This window comes from Ictalurus furcatus, chromosome 15, assembly GCF_023375685.1.
Source record: "Ictalurus furcatus strain D&B chromosome 15, Billie_1.0, whole genome shotgun sequence".
NCBI classification, from domain to species: Eukaryota; Metazoa; Chordata; class Actinopteri; order Siluriformes; family Ictaluridae; genus Ictalurus; species Ictalurus furcatus.
The window spans coordinates 6,168,341-6,188,518 of NC_071269.1; the positions used below are offsets into that span (position 1 = coordinate 6,168,341).

Below are 20,178 nucleotides of genomic sequence, written 5' to 3' on the forward strand. Positions count from 1 at the left end.
GTGAGTTGCGTTTTTGCTTTGTGTCTACTTCAAGAGCTTCTCTGCAAGGTCTCAAGCGTCACTCGCTTTCCCCATCGTCCATCTCACACGTTATCCAGAGATACAGGAGTCACCAAGAGCATCATCTGGCTCGGATTAACCTTCACACTTCTCTGTATTGATCTGGAAGACCTCTCCCAGTTAGTGGCAGGGGATTCTGTATACACTTACCCTTACCCACTTACATTTTCCCTCCAGTTCCTTGATGAATATTAAGTTTAGTAATATTCAAATCTAAATATTAAGCTTTGGACAATTCTGTCGCCATTAGTTAGAGAAACAAAAAAAACCCTCAGCAAAGCGAAGTATCGTAATATGTGTTGTGTCGTGATATATATGTGCAAATACATTTTCCATTCAGGCCAATGTGCACGCGTAAATAAATATTCGATCTTCTGTTTTCCATCCCCATCACACTTTTTTCGCATCCAGACTCTCAGCGTGTCCCTTGTCCTGGAACGATTCTTCACCACAACGATAATAAGTCCATCAAAATCATTATCCAAAATCATTATTCACGCCGTAGATGAATAAACCGTCTCAGACTGTGTATGAGAATGGAAATGAAACTATTATTTTACTACGGGTTATTTCACTGAGGGGTTGGGACGGTGTCCCGTTCTGAACTCCCGGTGACACTTTTAGAGAGCTTTGGTGAGGAACGCTCTGAAGTCACTGTGGCCTACACATACGTACACGTGTAAGCTCCTCGACTGACCACATAAACACTCTAACACGCTGTTTCCATTTCTGGCACCCGTGTGCGATTCTGTTTGTAAAGCGACAAGAACAGAACGGACGAGGGCAAGCAGAAAAGCCGCAGCGCTTGGACGGGTTACTCTGACCTAAATTTCGCAGGGTCTACTCGAAATTTACTCACTGACTCAACACATCGTACGCACTGTCTAAATCAGCAGGGTTTTTATTTATTTAATTTTTTTATTATATTTTTAGATCCCAGGCATGAGGAGTCCACTTTCGGGAAGTAACGTGTGAACAGAGGAACCTTTTGGGATATGAATAATCACTCTGTCGTGTCTGAATGTGAACAGTGCGCTAGATTTTGGCAGGAAATGGCTAGCTAAAATGCTAGCTAGCACTGTCATCGATAGTATCATTGAGAAAAAACTAGCCTGCTAGCTAACCAGCTAATCATCAAGATCGACAAACTCGACCATGTACGTTTACTTGCAAATCGATTTATTTTCTGTTTGTATAGCAAGTCAGTATACAAGTACACAGCCACTGGTCAGCGATAAAACACATGCTCGCAATGCATGATGGGAATGTACTGTATGCCGTAGTGCTGAAAATAATGGTTCAGTATTTAAAAGAAACCCATGGAAGCGTATTGTAGACAAAGAATGACTTGGCACATACAGTCACATGACCCCTTTGGGGTTTTTTTTTGTTGTTGTTGTAGATTAGTCTAAATAAAATGAAAATGAACGCATTTTATGCCACCGCCATTTTCCAAAATGTCTCCCTTGAGTTGAACTGTAAGATTTTTTTGGGTAACATTTGGATGGAGTTGATACAGGCTGTTGAGGTACGTTTACTGTTGATTACACTTTAATGCTGTCTAGCAAAATAAAATGTAAAAAAAAAAAATGTCAAAGATAATAATAATAATAATAATAATAATAATAATAATAATAATATAAAGTTTCTCTCAGGTGAATTTTGATAATGTATTATGTCTGTTGTTATAGAGAATTTGCGTGTTATATCTGCACAAAACTAGCCATGGATGTTATAGTATGGATCCCTGTTGACACCATGGAGGAAAAAAAAGAAAAAGCTTATTGTGACTTTATATTGCACAATTCTGACTTTATTTCCTCACAATTGCTGGTTCATATTGCACAATTCTGACTTTATTTCTTACAAGTTTAAATCTCGCAATTCTGACTTTATTTCTCACAATTACAAGTTTAAATCTTATAATTCTCACTATTTCTCGTGATTTTGAGTTTACATCTCACAATTCTGACTTTATTTCTCGGAATTTTGAATTTATTTCTCACAATTACCATTTTACATCTCACAATGCTGACTTTTTTCTTTTGTAAACTCGTAATTGCAAGAAAAAAAGTCAAAATTGCGCAATGTGAACTTTTGCAGAAACAAATGTCAGAATTGCGAGATTTATTGTGAGATATAAACTCTGAGATATAAACTCAAAATTGTGAGATATAAACTCAAAATTGTGAGATATAAAGTCAAATTGTGAGATATAAACTCAAAATTGTAAGCTATAAAGTCGAATTGTGAGATATAAACTCAAAATTGTGAGATATAAAGTCGAATTGTAAGATATAAACTCTGAGATATAAACTCAAAATTGTGAGATATAAAGTCGAATTGTAAGATATAAACTCTGAGATATAAACTCAAAATTGTAAGCTATAAAGTCGAATTGTGAGATATAAACTCTGAGATATAAACTCAAAATTGTTAGATATAAACTCAAAATTGTGAGATATAAAGTCGAATTTTGAGATATGGTAAATGGTGCTTTTATCCAAAGCGCTTTACACTATGTCTCATTCACCCATTCACACACACTCACACACCAATGGTAGCAGAGCTGCCATGCAAGGCGCTAACTTGCCATCGGGAGCAACTTGGGGTTCGGTGTCTTGCCCAAGGACATTTCGGTATGTGGAGTCACGCGGGCCGGGAATCGAACTGCCAACCCTACGATTAGTCTACCACCTGAGCCACAGCCGCACAGATATAAACTCAAAATGGTGAGATATAAACTCAAAATGGTGAGATATAAACTCTGAGATATAAACTCAAAATTGTGAGATATAAACTCAAAATTGTAAGCTATAAAGTTGAATTATGAGATATAAACTCAAATTGTGAGATATAAACTCTGAGATATAAAGTTGAATTATGAGATATAAACTCAAATTGTTTTGGCACCCTGTCCAGGGTGTACCCTGCCTCGTGCCCGATGCTCCCTGGGATAGGCTCCAGGTTCCCCGTGACCCTGAAAAGGAGTAAGTGGTTGAAGATGGATGGATGGATGGATGGATGGATGGAAACTCAAAGTGTGAGATATAAACTCAAATTGTGAGATATAAAGTTGCAACGACCTTTTATATATATATATATATATATATATTTCTCCATGGTGGAAACGGCCTTTTGTATAATGGAGTCTTGAACATTTTGTCTATAAAGTCAATTAGACTGACATGGCAGATGACCAGCAAGGTATTTTTCCACAGTTTAGTGGTGATTGCTTACTCATCACTATCTGCTAAAAGAAGGGATTCTATCAACTTTTTTCAATCGAGTTCAGGTTTGAATCTTTAAGATCCTGAAGCTTCTGGCCAGAAAAGTGCACAAAAGATATCAGCAGGTGTGTACACGCAACTTTTACTTATTTTTACGATTTCTTATCATTTCCACAGATTTACAATCCTGACAATGATCCATCTTTTACTCGTTTTAACATGTAAAAGATAGATTTGAGGATTTTCTTCCGCTATATAAACAAAGATTGTTGCGTTTGTCCCCGCGGGTCATTTGTCTCCCGGGTCTGTCTCCGTCCTCGCCATTTTCTCACGCTTAATCTACACAATGATCTCTGTCTCGTCTCCCTGCGCCCTTCCTCCCTCTCTCATCCTTTCTTTCTCTCAGATCTAACACAGAGAGAGGCATTAAAGGCCGAGCTTGGAGGAGAGGAGGAGTGGGCGAGGCTGCGGTTGTGAGAGTGGAGCGGGGTCGGAGTGGCAGAAACAGAGCTGTGTCTGAACAGACATGAAATAACAAGCCTTGAGGGAGAGAGAGAGAGAGAGAGAGAGAGAGAGAGAGAGAGAGAGAGCTTTCTATCACTCACACAGCGTCGTGCAGCAATATGTGTACACTTGGGTTAATCTGCTACAGAGAGAGCTGTGTGGTGCCAAAGCTAATCGAAACTGCAGAGAAAACATCATTAACTCAGAGAGAGAGAGAGAGAGAGAGACAGAGAGAGAGAGAGAGGGGTCACAGGTGAGGTCAAGACGAATGCACTTTCACCTCAACTGGGAAAAATGTTAAAAGCGTGTACTTTAGTGTGAGTCACAGACCCCACAGTGTTTATTCACTTTCATCCACACTACATGTTAGTAAATGTGTGTATGCATGTGTGTGTGTGTGTGTGTGTGTGTGTGTGAGAGAGAGAGAGAAAGAGAGAGAGAGAGAGAGAGAAAGAGACCTAATGAACCACATAATCAACACTGAAAAGTGAAAGTTGAGAGTGAAAGTTGTAGTTGGGTCACTGTGTGTGTGTGTGTGTGTGTGTTTGTGTGTGTGTGTGTGTGTGTGTGTGTGTGCGCGCGCATGCACTATGGGGTCACGTTTGGGGTCATCGGCTCCTAATCGTTTCAGCCCTCTTTACAGCAGTGCTGCTGACAGCGGAGTCATCAGGGGTCAGAGGTCGCGGAGGTTGGGGGCAGGACGGTAGGGGCCACACAAAGACTACTGTTAGAATAGCTGCCTTTATCTGGACAGTACACAACACACACACACACACACACAAAATACATAGTAACACAGAAGCAAGCAGACCTATACATATATGCACACCTGTGTAAACTCAGCACGCACACACACACACACACACACACACACACACACACTATTTACCTCCACAGTGACACCACTAAGAGTGTAAGAATGAATCAGGTGAATTATAAGGATTATTTTCTTCACTGCTGCTGTGATGAAATGTTCCTCCAGTAAGGCGTGTACACTGGATCAGCATGTGACGTTGATTATTTATCTGCATGCAGGTTGCAGATATGAGACACTGACCGATGTCAGCGTGGACCCCTGTGGCAGAAACATGTCGATCTGAGAAAGGCGTTAAAAAACCCCATTGCATTAATTGCAATAATGTTTGTAATCTGTTTGTAAAATGTTTTGTGTCCTCTTGGCGTTCTCCGAGTCATCTTCACGAGGAAGCGTACCCGGGACGCTTTACAAACAGCAGACGTTTCCACATACTCCGAGCACTGTAGTTGTCTAAATGAAATCTACTTGTTGGGGGCATTTAAAAATAATTATGCAAAAAAAAAAAAAGGATGCTTTTGGGCATTTATACAGTGCATCATTTAGCTTAGAAAGTGTAAGCGAGTCTTTAAAGAGAGCGATGCAGTGCTGCTTTAGTCCTTTAGGTGGTCCAGCTCTTTCACTACCTCACCTGTACATTCAGCTCAACCTGTTTCATCTCACGGCTCACAAACTAGCCGAGCCAAGTATCCGCTGCATCTCAGAGCAACTGCGTCGTATAGCCGCACTGCATACTGGGACCTTCGCACCATTTCCAACATTCGCACCAACTTTCACGTGAATATAAAGGGCACACTTATATAGCGCTTTTATCCAAAGCGCTTTACACTATGTCTCATTCACCCATACTCACACACCAATGGTAGCAGAGCTGCCATGCAAGGTGCTAACTTGCCATCGGGAGCAACTTGGGGTTCAGTGTCTTGCCCAAGGACACTTCGGCATGTGGAGTCACATGGGCCGGGAATCGAACCGCCAACCCTACGATTAGTGGACAACCTGCTCTACCACCTGAGCCACAGCCATCCAACATGATGCTGAATGTGAAAAAAGAAGCTGTCATGTGTTTTCTTTTTTTTTAGGAGCCATTGTATCTATGGCTATGTCCACAATAGTCCCATAAAAATTATAATAATAATATTATTATATTATTACACAATAAAAATTTTCATTTTAAAACCCTCTACACTGGTGTTTTCCAAAAATCGCCACAGTGAAACATCTGAAAATGCTCGCATCCCTATACCGCGCACGTGTAGAAAAAAACGTAAGAAGCTGTTGGCCTACGCTGTTTCCTTCAGGCGTTTCATTTAAAAATGCAGTCTGAAGGTTGTGTAAAATGACATTAATCTTTAAGAGCGCTACCAAAATGGATACAACAACCGCAGCACAATGTCGTCCACCATCTTGTTTGTGCTTGATTGAGTCGAATGGGTCACGTGACTAAAAATCCGTTATCATTTTGGAGGATCTCCATTTTCTCAATCCACGCTACAACGCAAACGCGCCGGTTTCGAATTCATCCAATAGGGCGAGTGTTTATCAAGTGTTTTTTTTTTTTTTTTTTAAGTCTCAGCGTGGACGCAAGGCCAAAACATAAAGCGGAAAAAAGTCGTGCTTTCAAATTCACGTGGATTCATGCGGATATCACCTGCGCTGGCAATAACACGCTTCATGTCGCATCAGAGCAGCGAAAAACATCTGGGTTACGCGTGGGTTCCCTGAGAAGGGAACGAGACGTTGCGTGATTTCCCTTTGAAACGGAACAGCTAACTTCTCCCGGGAACAACGAGAATACAGCACCAACCAACAGAATACCGCGCCGATCGCTAAACACTTCAGCAACATTGCAATATAAACGTATTTAATTTGCTTAGGGGTGGAGTTTTCCTTTAAAATGACACTCCATGACTAATCGCCTACTGTATATCTTTCCTTCAGCCGAAAACACACCGTTTAACCACGTCAAAGAAGCCGAGGTTTGCGGTTTCCAGTTTGCACCGTTAAACCGAGCTCAAATAAATAAAGCGCGTTGCTCCGTTCGCTTTTCAAACAAAAACCAAACAAATAAAAGAAAACCCGAAACCGACCCGACCCGACACTTTCGCATGACCACAATCTCCACCGAGCCGAAGAAGCGGCTCATCAGGAAGCGCGTGAGATAAACACGGCCGGGGAAAGGAGTAAACAAACGCATCAAAACATAGATGTGCAGCTGATTAGACCGGAAAGAGAGAGGGGTTGCGGAAGGTGTATTATCAATAACACACTTAAAAACACACAAAAGTGTGTGTGTGTGTGTGTGTGTGTGTGAGAAGCATTTAAAAGCCATTCAACACTTGATCAAAAGGCTCTCATGGAAAGTAACATTGTGGTTTATGTTTAAAGAACTGGACTTAAAAGCCTGCTCAGATGTATATGTATATGTGTGTGTGTGTGTGTGTGTGTGTGTGTGTGTTTACATGTGTGTTCCTGAGTGGCTGCATGTGTGCGTTTGCGTGTATCCTCTCCTCGGTCTCTCTACATTTAGACAGCTGGTTGTCCACATGTTTTCATGTCTGGACAGCATATCCATTTCTCAGGGATTCGCCCCCCGGCAGCAACCTGCCTCCAATTATTCCTGGTTACCAGATACTTTGGTAGATCCAGTATGAAGAATCAGTGCACGGGATTTGGAAGAACCGATACAGAGCTTGGAGATAAAGAGAGGCTTCCAGATCGCACAAATGTAATCAGTGTGAAGTGTCTTGTGATTGTTCTCGAGTGTGGGTATCTGTAGTTGAGTATTACGTGAGTAAATACAGCTAGACCTAAATCCCATCAGTATAAAAGAAAAAAAAGATTGCTAATTGTAGTACGTGCAAGGGTTCAGACACGAAATACAGAACTACGAGACAAGCCTGGACAAAACAACCAACAAGACATCGCGACGAGCCAATGGGTGCACGTCAGTCGGCTCCCTAGTTCAGTAGTCAGGGCGGTGATCAGGGAGTCGGCCATTTTAAGGGCTGAAAATCCTTTCGCTCGCTAAAAAAATCCCACAGTGCACCACAAAACCCAGAGAGCATCGATGCTCACTATGTTCCCGTACTGAAAATGACGTCATAGTTTCTGAAACCTCTCAAAAAAATGGCGGACGAACTCGTCAAGTGTTAGTAGCTTGTTATTGTTATTGTAGCTGTCGAATGATTTATTACTTTAGCGATGCTTAACTTTATTTGACGTTCTATATACGGTGTGTTTGAGTCTTTTAAGTGTTTAATGATTTTTAAAAATAAACCCACTAGCTTGCCTACGATCCTGCTTGAAGTAAGTACCATGACAGAAACTCGTGTGATTATGCTAACAAATTTATATAAGGTATAATGTGAGAAAGATATCGGTCCTCCTTGTTGTTGGTAAATGCCAGTGGTTTACAACGCGAGTACGTAGTCATGTTGGCGGAAATTGAGTCATCGGTGTCCCAGCGTGCAGTGAGACAGGGTCCTTACCTGCACCCGAACTCGTGTACACGATATACTGATTCACCATCTAGAGAGCTAGGAAACTGATTAATGGCGCTTTTCCACCGCACGGTACGACTCGACTCGGCTCTGTGCGCTTTTTGTTTTGTTGTGTTTCATAACACCCTTCCTCTGTCATGTGATAGAAACTGGAGGCAAGCGAGTGAGCTTGATGTTATGTTTATAAGGGTATTTCCAGAAATCACAGAAATTGTCCATAGTAAGTCTTCAAAACACTGGTAGATGGCGTTAAACCTTGGAAATCCATATTCATGAAGAGTTCAAAATCAGGAAATGAATGAACCTGTGAACAACGAAGGCAGGAAAACAAGCCTCTGGGACTGATCTAAACGTACAAGACTTTACACAACACGGAAATTATACGTACACAAACTAATCAAGTAATCAAGGGGCAACACGGAACAGGTGAACACAATCAGGGAAACTAAACAAGAACGGGAAGCTGGCGATACCTGAAGACAGAGTGCTAAAATGAGTGTTTGGTGTAATAACAACATATGAGTTAAAGATACAGGTTCTCGACTGACACGCTTCAACTTTATCAAGTCATAACGTTAAAGAGAGGTTAAAGCTAAACAAATCTATGATAAATGTTTCTCTTGATGTTCATCTGGCAAATTTTTTGAAGGCCAATATCGTAAGGGTTTAGATAGTGTATGGTACCTAATCATTTCAAGGATACCATCAAGTGGAGTACTGAGAGAACTGAGAAAAGTGAGGTGTGTGTTTCATATAGAATTTCAGATATATAAACAGCTGTGTATTTGGAAGGTGGATGACTGAGAGAATTCAACAAAATGCCATCTGTGTTTGTTCACTTTAGTGTTATATTTTATGACTTTATAACCTTTCTGACTTCTGCCGCTTGCTCTGAAAACGTCACGTTTTGCTGTTGCTCTTTTCGGATCAGCTCACTTAATAGCTTAGTAAATTGTATGTGGCTTCACATTTTAAGTTGCTTGAGACAAATGTCAGAGTGTGGCACATCTAGAGCTTGTTTGATCTGTTTCTAATTCCTAATGTGCATCGTTGTCTGTGACTTTTCTTGCCCATTCCTCTGGGACATGTGGCCTAAATACTGCCCCAGTTCACATCCACAATGTAAGACCAAAAAGTTGGAGACAAAGCATGTTAATGAATTTCGGTAGAGGTGAACTGCATAGGCTGGATGTCGAGAGATGGTGATTAAAATTCTTTCAAGCTTAACGTTTCTTGTTAAAGTTGAGTGATTGAAGGAAAAGTAAACCCTGCATGATTTGCATACGAATCTTTCACGTGATCATCAATGGCATCCAAAATTTATTTTATTTTGAGAAATTCAGAGTCGACGTGGGTTTTTTTTTCAGATTAAACTTATCTTGCCGACATGCCGATTTTCTTGTTGTTAACGGGTTCCTACGTTACCCACAACGCCAAAAATGCCACAGCTCCAGGGTTCTTGGTTCAATCCTGAGCTTAGGTTTCTGTCTTGTGTTCCAGTTCTCCGGGTTTCTCCCACCTTTGAAAACACACCAGTAGGTGGACTGGCTTTGCTATATTGACCCTAAGTGTGCATGAGCATGTGAACGTAGAAAATTCTTCATATCCTGTTATTGAAATTTGACTAATTGATTCCATGAATATCCCGCCTTGTGCCCCATGCTTCCTGGGATAGGCTCCAGGTTCCCCGCAACCCAGTAAGGATTAGCTGTACAGAAAATGGATGGATGGATGGATTCCATGAATGAGTATGCTACAAATAAATAAGGTTTTTAACACATTGTTGAGGATAAAACCAATGAAACCAATGGACCCGAGGTTGATGTGGGAGGAAGCTAGACTCATAAACAACACCTATGTGTTTACTGAGTATAGCTTTTTTTCCAAAACACAATAATGCAACACAATAGCTATGTTTCCATCCAAGTTGTGAATTTAACTTATGTAAAAAAAAAATGGAATATCGCATAAAACATTAGCAAATAAAGCACCGCTTCCATCCCGTGTGTTCGAGAGAAACAAATCTTCACTTCCGGGGAAAGTGCTGCAAAGTATCAAGATATCAATACAAATGAACGTTGTTGCAACCAGGGAAGTGCATGAATCCACTCAATCTGATACACCCTAACGTTATAAAAACAAGAGGTTGATCATACTGGAGTTTATGTTGGAAGACAGAGATGTGACCTTTGGCCTTCGTCCTAGTATTTTGTCCATATCATCAAAGTAGCCAAAATGCGGTCTTGGCACCTGCTCCACTATGTCCTAGCAAGTCTCAGAAACCCAAGATTTCCTGTATCCTTTAAGGATCATCTCCACTCACACTTCTTGGAAAATCCGCACATTTCCTTCATGATTTCCATCAAGAATTTAAGTCAGTTTTTTCAAAAATGATGTTGAAAAATGTCCGGACCTCGTCGTCTATCCAAACGTACCTCTCGCTCGCTGCCATTTTTACTTTTCAAAGCCAATTATCCCAATCCCATGATTTGTCGAGGCATAGTCACATGACTCTTCTGATGCTCATCGAGGAATTTATTCGGTAAATGTGCTTCCATCGTAGTTTATGTGCGTGTCTTCTTATCGAATGCAGAAATTATCCACCTCAATTAAGCGCATACGCTTTTCATGTACAGATTTTAATCGCATCTGGCGTTTCCATCCAGCATTTTTTAAAAAAATGTCATATCACAAAATTTGCATAAAAATATGTGGATGGAAACATAGCTAATGATACACTAAGTTCAAGAAAAAACAAACGGTAGGTTTCTATGTAGGTAGGTAATTATATGCAAACAGACAAGGTTATCAGTCCGTACTGGGTTTCGTAGAGTTGTTTTTTTTGTGATTGTTGCGACCAAATAATGATTTTTTTAATTATATGCAAAAGACAAGGTTGTCCTGTGATAGACTTACATCTGACGGGTGGCAGTGGCTTGGGTGGTAGAGCGTGTTGCCTACTAATCGTAGGGTTGGCGGTTCGATTCCCGGCCGCCGTGACTCCACATACCGAAGTGTCCTTGGGCAAGACACTGAACAGCAAGTTGCTCCTGATGACAAGTGTGTGTGAGACACAGTGTAAAGTGCTTTGGATAAAAGCGCTATATAAGTGCAGACCATTTACCATCTCATCCAAGGTTTATTCCCTTGACCAGGATGAAGTACTTATTAAAGTGGAATGAAAAAATGTCTTAAAAAATGGTTTTCAGTCAGTCCAACCTGTTCTGTAGAATATAACAAGTTCCGTAGAATATAACAAACAACACTTGTGGAAGTAAATATATATATATATCTGAATTCACCCTAAAACAACATTTTAATGAACTCCCACAGAACATGGATGGAGAGTGAAAAAGTGCAGCCGCAGGGCTAGTTACAAACTTTCCACCAATCACAATGCAGCGTTGCCCTGACGTCACGTGAGCAACGCGGAAGCTCCGCCTAGTTGAAAAACATGTTGCCCTTGGTTACGAACTTTCCACCAATCACAGCGAGGCAAAGCGATATGGACGTTAGAGCTGCGCCGAGATTCTGAGGGGAAACACTGTAAGCAGCGCGAGAGAAAAGAAAAAGAGACAACTTTATCCACTTTACTCGCTTTCTGTCAGGACAGTTGACATTTTCATGATTAGTAAGTCAGAGTAATGACAATGCTGGGCATGTACGTGCCAGACAGGTTCGCTCTGAAGTCCTCCACAGTCCAGGACGGAGTCGGGCTGTACACTGCGAGACGAGTCAAGAAGGTTTGTTCGTTTTTAGGAGGAAAAAAAACCCAAAACAAAGACAAACTGACAGAAAACGGAGACTTTTTATTTTCAGCCAACGAGTCTTTCTATTGGGTTTATGAATGTCATGTCGTCTTCTAATCTCGTCCACATGCCAATTTATTGCCTTTTCACTTTTCTGTACTGAGGTGCCACGTATATAGCGGAGGTAACGTTGGAATTGAGGCCGCATCTCAAACCGGTCCGTCCTCCCTCCAAACGCGCACTACCTAGGCTACAGCGTAATGAGCTTCCCACGCGCACGTAGTGCACTAGGGAGCCTGTGTGGCGCGATTTGAAAGTCTCTGCTTGCTACATTTATAAGTAGCTTCTATAAGTTCCCTGACACTTATTATTATTAATGTATTATTTATTTTAAATTATTATTTATTTTTATTTTTTTTAAATAAAAGTTACACAATGTTGTTTTGCACCATTATTATTATTATTATTATTATTATTAGTAGTAGTAATAGTAGTAGTAGTAGTATTGTTGTTGTTGTTATTATTATTATTATTATTATTATTATTATTATTATTATTATTATTTAAGGAGGTCATTAAGAATTAAAAATAAAATTATTAGAAATGCCAGTGAGATAATACCAACGACAGTCTCATAGAGCACTAAATTGTTTAGGGTTTGTTTTAAAGTTCGTCCCTTAAAACATATCCATACATTGTGAAATTGTATTTCAATAAATGCACATGCAATAAAAACCTATTCCTTAATTTCAGCTGAACTTTAATTGAATTCACGTCACCTTCCTACGATCATTTGATTCCTCACAACATAAACCAGACATTTAGTAGAAAAGGAAATTCTGCCTTATGCTCTTGTATTAAATTAAAGCCTGTGTGTGTGTGTGTGTGTGAGAGAGAGAGAGAGATAGAGAGAGAGAGTGACTCTGAGACCCTGTAACTGTGTTTCAGGGAGAGAAGTTCGGACCGTTCGCGGGCGAGAAGAGGATGCCTGGTGATCTGGATGAGAGCATGGACCCGAGGCTGATGTGGGAGGTAGCTAGACTCGTAAACAGTGCATATATTTATGTGTTTACTGAACAGAGCTGTTTTTCAAAACACAATTATGCGCTAAGTTCAAGAAGAAAAAACTGTGGGTTTCCATGGATCACAAAAAATATATATATATATAAAGATGTGCATACATAAAAAAAAATAAAAAAATAAAAACATTGTCAAGTTGCCCTGTGGTAGACTGACATCCCATCCCGTCCAAGATGTATTCCCGCCTCACGTCCAGAATTCCCAGGATAGGCTCCGGACCCACAGCAACCCTGACCAAGATTAAGCATTTACGAAGGATGAATGAAGTCAAGAGTTAGTCCTGGTCTGAAGGTTGTGAGTTCAAAACCTGAGCATCACTGAATGTTTGCACCTTTTTGTAATAGTGAACGTACAACCTCAAATGTAAATAAATTTGGATTTAAAGGACGTGTACTTCTAGCTCTTTCTCGTACATCACATGACGCATATTCAAATTCATATTTTTCCTCCGTGAAAATAAATGTAAATATAATGAAAGTTCAAACAGTCTTTGAGTAGTGAAATTTATCCTGGCATATCCTGATCTGATCGAATGCGGCGTTTAATCTGACCTGTTAATCTGCGTACACGCCTAATAGGCCAAATGTACGATCCACTGATTTTAAATTCTGCTTTCGTTAAAAGGTACACACACATGCTTCGACTAGACTGGATGTCTAAATCATGAGCACTTAAAAAGTGGTTTGGCATGGTGAACGATACCGACGCTGTGCTTCGGTGCAGAAACGCTCGACTGGGCAACTCTGGTCGAGGGGTAATCAGAGCAGGCATGTAGACCGTGTTCTCAGCTCATACCGCTCAGCCTACGTCGTCTCCGTAATAACGGCTCTGCCTGCCAAGCAGCACCACGGGCACATAGCACCCACACCCCCACTTTTCCCTTCCCCACTCTTGCTCTCCCAATATTTGCCCTGCGAGATTCGGGTTTTATTTTCAGCTCCGTAACATTTTAATTAGAGCCTGCATCAGCCGGGGCCTGGCCGCATTACTGAGGTGATTTATACATCTGTCTATCCGAACGACATTCTCGGATGCGCGGCGTACAGTACGTCGAAACCTTAAATTACAGCACCGCGTGTGTGCTCGCTCTGATACCCAGCCATGGCGTGTAATCTGCGAACCCTACCGTGCTTTTATGCGCTGGAGGGTTTCGCCGCAGCTGTGCAATTAAGAGAGAGCAGCATTACATAGTTTGAGAGTGCGAGGCATCATTAGCTGTCATTTCAACCCAATAAAACTGGCACAGTCAGGCGAAGATAATCATCTGTATCCAAAAACAGAGGCAAGAGCCAAGAGACGAGCGTCTCCAAGGCAACTGCAGATTGAAGTTATGTAAGATTGTTAAACATCTTTGCATATCACAGCGTAAAACGATGGCAGCCGTTTCAGGTAAGGATAACACTTAAGAGTTATGCTGTTAAAGGAAGATAATTAGTGACGCCATCTCATATTAGACGTTACAGCGAAGCCGCAAAGCATAAAAGGAATGGCTTTACTGCTGACTGTTACAAAGCACCGATACTGGAGACTCCTTCCATAAATGTTCAAATAAAATCTCCTCACATGTTCGGCCTGTCATCATGTGATCATGCGTCCGTGGCGCGTCCAAGAGTTTTTGGCGGGAGGGATGATGTTACTGTGTCTGCTGTCAATCAGAACAACGCTAACCAATCACAGGCGTGTGTGAGCTCATGCGTACAAAAGAGGTCTGTCAGCGGCTTCTCCGAATTCGTGCAGCTGCCCTGTGACGTAGCATGAGCAGAAGTTTGTAAAGCTGGCGATAGGAGAGAACTAGCACTTGAGAAACGGTAATGGAGATGGAGCTGTACACACACATTTCCTTTTCCGATACCGATACTAAAACCTTGAATATGAGCTGATAGTGATACCCATCGGTTTTTTCCTGATAAGCGTTTTTCTACTAAGCTAAGCCTTGCTAAACGTCTATACATTTCCAGTTGCAAAATGAAATTTCCCATTGACCTTGTCCTTGTCCAATTCCAGTCTTTGCCATTTGTTCCAGGATCTGATATCCAATATGTTTTCTCCAATACCCGATCCAACATTTTTTGCAGGTGTCGGCTCAGTACTGATCCTGAGTATCGGATCTCTAAATTGCCAGTGATCAAATTGGGTGAAAATGGTGGGAAATGAGCTGTATGCAACTATTAGTTGAATGTCAAGACCAATAAGACTCAGGCTCTTTTGCATTCCTAAAGTGCCTCTGGCAAAGATGGATTAGTTGCATGTTTATATATATATATATATATATATATATATATATATATATATATATATATATATATATATAAAAGTTCAGTATGTCCAATAATAACTCTGAGAAAGAGAATTTTGGTGTCATTGGCATTTTTTGGATTTCTAATACACTCTACTGGCTGTTAACCAGCTCTCAAGGATTAGTCTGGTTCGTTTGCTCGATGAAACATGGTCAGTGTTCTAGATTTGCTCGTAAAAGTGTATGGAATTGTAAAACGCATCACCTTAAGTGCTGTTGCGAGCAATGCGAGAACTATATCAGGGTTAGAAACTTGGCCGTGACATGTTTATCCAGCATAGGTACATCAGGTGAACAAAAGGATGATGTAAGAGTTGTGTATTGGATCAGTTTTCTGGTAAAAACGCCACCAGTTACAGTATTAGGTCAGACGTTTTGTTTCTCTGGAGACAAAACATTTTGCCTGAAGGATTGTGTCCGTTTTGTTTGTAAGAAGAAGCTGTCCTGTTTCTCACCGGTTTAAGGAAGAAATCATTGTTTGGCCTTAAAAATATGCACATTCTGACTCGTTTGACTATCATTCCCTCTGTTTAAGCCAACGGTGCTTGATTATGTAAGGAATAAAACACAACGAGGCATGCCTTTACGGGAAAATATAGTCACCGGGTGACCGTGTTAGGAGGCCATTAGTCAGAGAAGCAAATGAGAGGCTAAGAGTTTGAGAGAGCCATGGCCCAGATAGTGGAAGCTGTTCACAGGACAAGGACAACCATAGCCTGGATAGTCCACAAAACTGAACTTTATGGAAAAGTGGCAAGTGGTCTCTGATGAGACCAAAATAGAGCTTTTTAGCCTTGGTATGAAGCGCTATATTGGTCAGAAACCAAGCACTGCTCATCACCCTAAGAAAACCATGCTGACCATGAAGCATGGTGGTGGGAGCATCATGCTGTAGGGATGTGGGGGATCTAGGCAAGGTTGAGAGCAGGATGGAGAGCAATCCTAAAGGAAAAACTGTTCCAGTCTTCATGAGACTTGAGAATGGGGTGGAGGTTCACCATCCAACAGGACAACAACCATAAGTGTACAGTTAAAGCTACACTGGAGAGGTTCAAAAACAAGAACCTGACTGTGTTAGAATGGTGGATTCAAAATGCTGCAGAACTAAAAGTCCAAGGGGTGGAACCAGATATGATCTAGCTCCTCCTATAAGCACAACCCTAACCCCTAACCCTTACCCCTAATCCCTAAACTGTGAGATGCTGTACAGCAAGAAACCCACTTGCCCAGCCAACTTTTCGGTTCAGCTCCTGCCAGGGACGAGGAGGGGGATGAGGTCCGACCACACCCCCCTGGACTTTTGGTTCCGTGTTCACTTATCCAGCCTGAAACACACTGAGATGTCTCCACCCCCTGGACTTTTGGTTTTGCAGTGAGGCGTACTTGAGTTTGTTAGAAAACCTATAGATTGTGATACACGTCTGGTATCCTAGAAACGCCTTCAGGTATCGTGATATGATATTTTTTTTACCTGTCGAAGTGCCAAATATCAGAATGTTGACTGCCTCCTCCTTTGCAGATAAAACACAGGGAATCTTACTTGCACTGACATGATCTCTAAGCTATCGCCATGTGTATGTTTTTGCTGCTGCAGGTTCGAGGGAACAGAGGTGACGTTCTGTACATACTGGACGCCAGCAACCCTCGACACGCTAACTGGCTGCGCTTCGTGCACCAAGCGCCGTCTCAGGAGCAGAAGAACCTGGCTGCCATCCAGGTACCCGAACACGGTCGTCGTCTCCGCTCAAAACACCAATCGAACCCTCCACGTTGTTAGTGTGTGTGTTAGTGTTTTGTTTCAGGTTTCAGAGGAGGGTGAAAGATTCCTGAGAAAATGCAAGCAGACAGCAAAACAGAGTAAAAACAACAAGAGAGAGTGTGTGTTTGTTATGTCTGTTGTAGAAGTGCGATTGTGCTGTGTGTGTGTGTGTGTGTGTGTGTGTGTGTGAGTGTGTATGTGTGTGGTGATGCTTTGAAGGTGGCTAAGATAAGAAGGTGTAATGATGCTTGGCCTAAGATAAGGAAAAAATGACAGACACACACACACACACACACACACAAACATGCAGATATACACAAAGTCAGCCACCATCGTTTTTCTCACGCTCTCTGTTTTTCTCCCTCTTCATTTTCTCCTTCATCTTTGTCATCTGTCTAAATGAAATAGTTCAGGGTACTCTCACACACACACACACACACACACAACATTCTTACTCAGTCACTTCCAGCACATGATCTTTTCAAATTAGAGCTGAGTGATGATTTACAAGGTTTACATTAATTAGTCTTTTTATGCATGAATTTACACACACTCGGAGCACGAGTAGGATACGAAAATGTTTCCCGAATTTGCGGGAATTTCATGAACACCAAATTTCGTATCCAGCTTGATTAACGAGGCTCATTGGGGTTAGGGTTAGTGTTTAGTTCTCATAGTCGTAAACAAAAGGGCTTATAAAACTCAATCATTAAAAACAGATAAATAACATTACATTTTATCTAATTGCGATTTTAATAAAACCAGGAAGTGAATACGGTAGACTGGGTTTTTTCCTCGATTATTCTTAATAGTGCACCTGTGCTGTGATCATAATAGGTTCCTTGGAAATTCTTTTCACTCTGAAAGGGGTCTCTGGATGCAAAACAGTTGAGAAACCCTGGTATAGATAAAATGCTTGAGAACCCCTGCTGAACATTAAAGAGCCTCCACCATATTTAACCGTGGGCTTGAGGTACTTTTCCATACGGCTACCTCTCTGTGTGTGCCAAAACCACCTCTGGTGTTTATTGCCAAAAAGTTATATTTTGGTTTCATCTGATCATAGAACCCGATCCCATTTGAAGTTCCAGTAGTGTCTGGCAAGCTGAAGACGCTTGAGTTTGTTTTTGGATGAGAGTAGATGTTTTTTTCTGGAAACCCTTCCAAACAGCTTGTGCTGATGTAGGTGATTTCGGATTGTAGTTTTGGAGACTTTCTGACCCAAAGATACAACTAACTTCTGCAATTCTCAAGCTGTGATCCCTGGAGATTTTTTGGCCACTTGAACCATCCTTTTCACAGTGCGTTAAGACAATATAGACACACGTCCAATTCCAGGTTGATTCATAACATTTCCAGTTGACTGGAGCTTCTTAATTATTGCCCTGATGGTGGAAATGGGCATTTTCAATGCTTGTGCTATTTTCTTATAGACACTTCCCATTTTTGTGAAGCTCAACAACCTTTTGCTGCACATCACAGCTATATTCCTTGCTCTTACCCATTGTGATGAATGACTAAGGGAATTTGGTCTATGCGTTACCTCATATCTACACATCTATACCCCTGTGAAACAGGAAGTCATGGTTGAACAATTTCCTGTTCCTAGTCACCCAGGTGTACTAAAAAAAAAAGAGAAGTAAAATATCAATGGGAATATACTTCACATATATTTTTCTCATATGAATTCATATGGGTGCCAATAATTGTTGCACACCTACATTTAACAAAGATATATATATAGGTCTTGGGTTTGACCCGTGACAAGGGGAAGGTTTGATAACAGAAAATTTGGAGTTTTCCAGTGTTTGACCTGTGACCTTAATCAGGAAGAGTGGATAAACTGCTTTCCTTCTTTCACCCCTCCATCTTTCACTGTGTGTGTGTGTGTGTGTGTATGTGTGTGTGTGTTCATGCGCATGTCTTTTATTAGCGATTTGATTAGCTATTCCTCTTCTTGTCATTCTGTCTGCACAGCATCACTCCATGTATGACAAGTATAACCTGAATCACAAAAACACATGTCTAAGATATTGATTATAATTAGGGTCTCACTTAGTCTTCTGTGTGTGTGTGTGTGTGTGTGTGTGTGTGTGTGATTATGTTCATGTTTGTTTTAATATCTTGAGTGAATAGTGTGGTTAGTGGGTTAGCAGTAGGATGAGGTACCGGCTGTTTAAACCGTATAGAAGCCTGACCTGAAGCTCTGCTTTCTTCTGTTAAGTGTAAATATCTCCATCAGGAGATACATCACCTCACTTTCTTACCTCGGTGTACCATGACACGAGCGTTTGCATTGTCCGACAGGACGGGGAGAATATCTTTTACCTCGCCGTGGACGACATCGAGACGGACACAGAGCTCCTCATCGGCTACCTGGACAGCGACATGGAGGAGGAAGAGGAGGACGAGATCGTCAAAGAGGAAGAAGAAGAAAACAAAGAGGCCAAGAGCGTCGGCACTCAGCCAGGTTTGTGTTGAGCCGAGACGGAGCAGCTACCCCGCTTCTGTTGCTGGTTCTTAAAGCGGGGTCGGGAGACCTCAAGGTGGCAGAGCCAGGGTGTTGTTAAAGTGGTGGCAATCACGACCGCTCAGTTCTTATAGTTATTACTTGGTTTTAGCTGCTCATTTATGGCTCCAATAAACAGGCAAAAATACTGCACACTTTAAAACAACAAAACAAAACACTTTTAGTAGTTTTTTTTTCTTCTTGTATTGGATTTTCTTCTAAAATACATCTGTGATGAGAGGGTCTGTGTATTTTTATTTACTCTTAAAGGGATCCTTGCTGTTTGAAAGGTTTTAGAACTTGCTCTAGACTAATCAGTATGGATATTTGTGTGTGTGTGTGTATAGAGTCAGTGATGAAGCAGGAAGATCACCAGTGTCTGCTGTGTGAGAGCAGTTTTCCCAGTGAGGAGGTTCTGGCTGAACATCTGCAGAGTTTACACCAGCGAGCCAGCGCCGAGGACAAAGAGTTCAAGTGCCGCAACTGTGGCAAAGAGTTCCCCGTCAAACAGGCACTGCAGCGCCAGTCAGTCCACACACACACACACACACACACACACACACACACACACTGGCACAACAATGATAAAAACGATCTCAATATATTTACAGTAATATGAAATTGTTTATATTGAGTGATTCAGAAATGTGTGTGTGTGTGTGTGTGCTTGCTTA

General features: G+C 41.3%; 1 protein-coding gene across 1 annotated transcript in view; it reads left to right on the top strand.

Annotated features, from left to right (window-relative positions):
• The first annotated feature begins 11,432 nt into the window (after nucleotides 1–11,432).
• The window catches only part of prdm5 (PR domain containing 5), a 49,325-nt gene continuing 40,579 nt past the window's right edge, over nucleotides 11,433–20,178 (top strand). Inside the window, exons 1-5 of the mRNA XM_053643187.1 lie at nucleotides 11,433–11,854; nucleotides 12,809–12,892; nucleotides 16,831–16,953; nucleotides 19,303–19,465; nucleotides 19,852–20,029. Of these exons, the coding sequence (XP_053499162.1) occupies nucleotides 11,756–11,854; nucleotides 12,809–12,892; nucleotides 16,831–16,953; nucleotides 19,303–19,465; nucleotides 19,852–20,029 (647 nt within the window). The 5' untranslated portion in view covers nucleotides 11,433–11,755. The remainder of the gene's footprint in view (nucleotides 11,855–12,808; nucleotides 12,893–16,830; nucleotides 16,954–19,302; nucleotides 19,466–19,851; nucleotides 20,030–20,178) is intronic.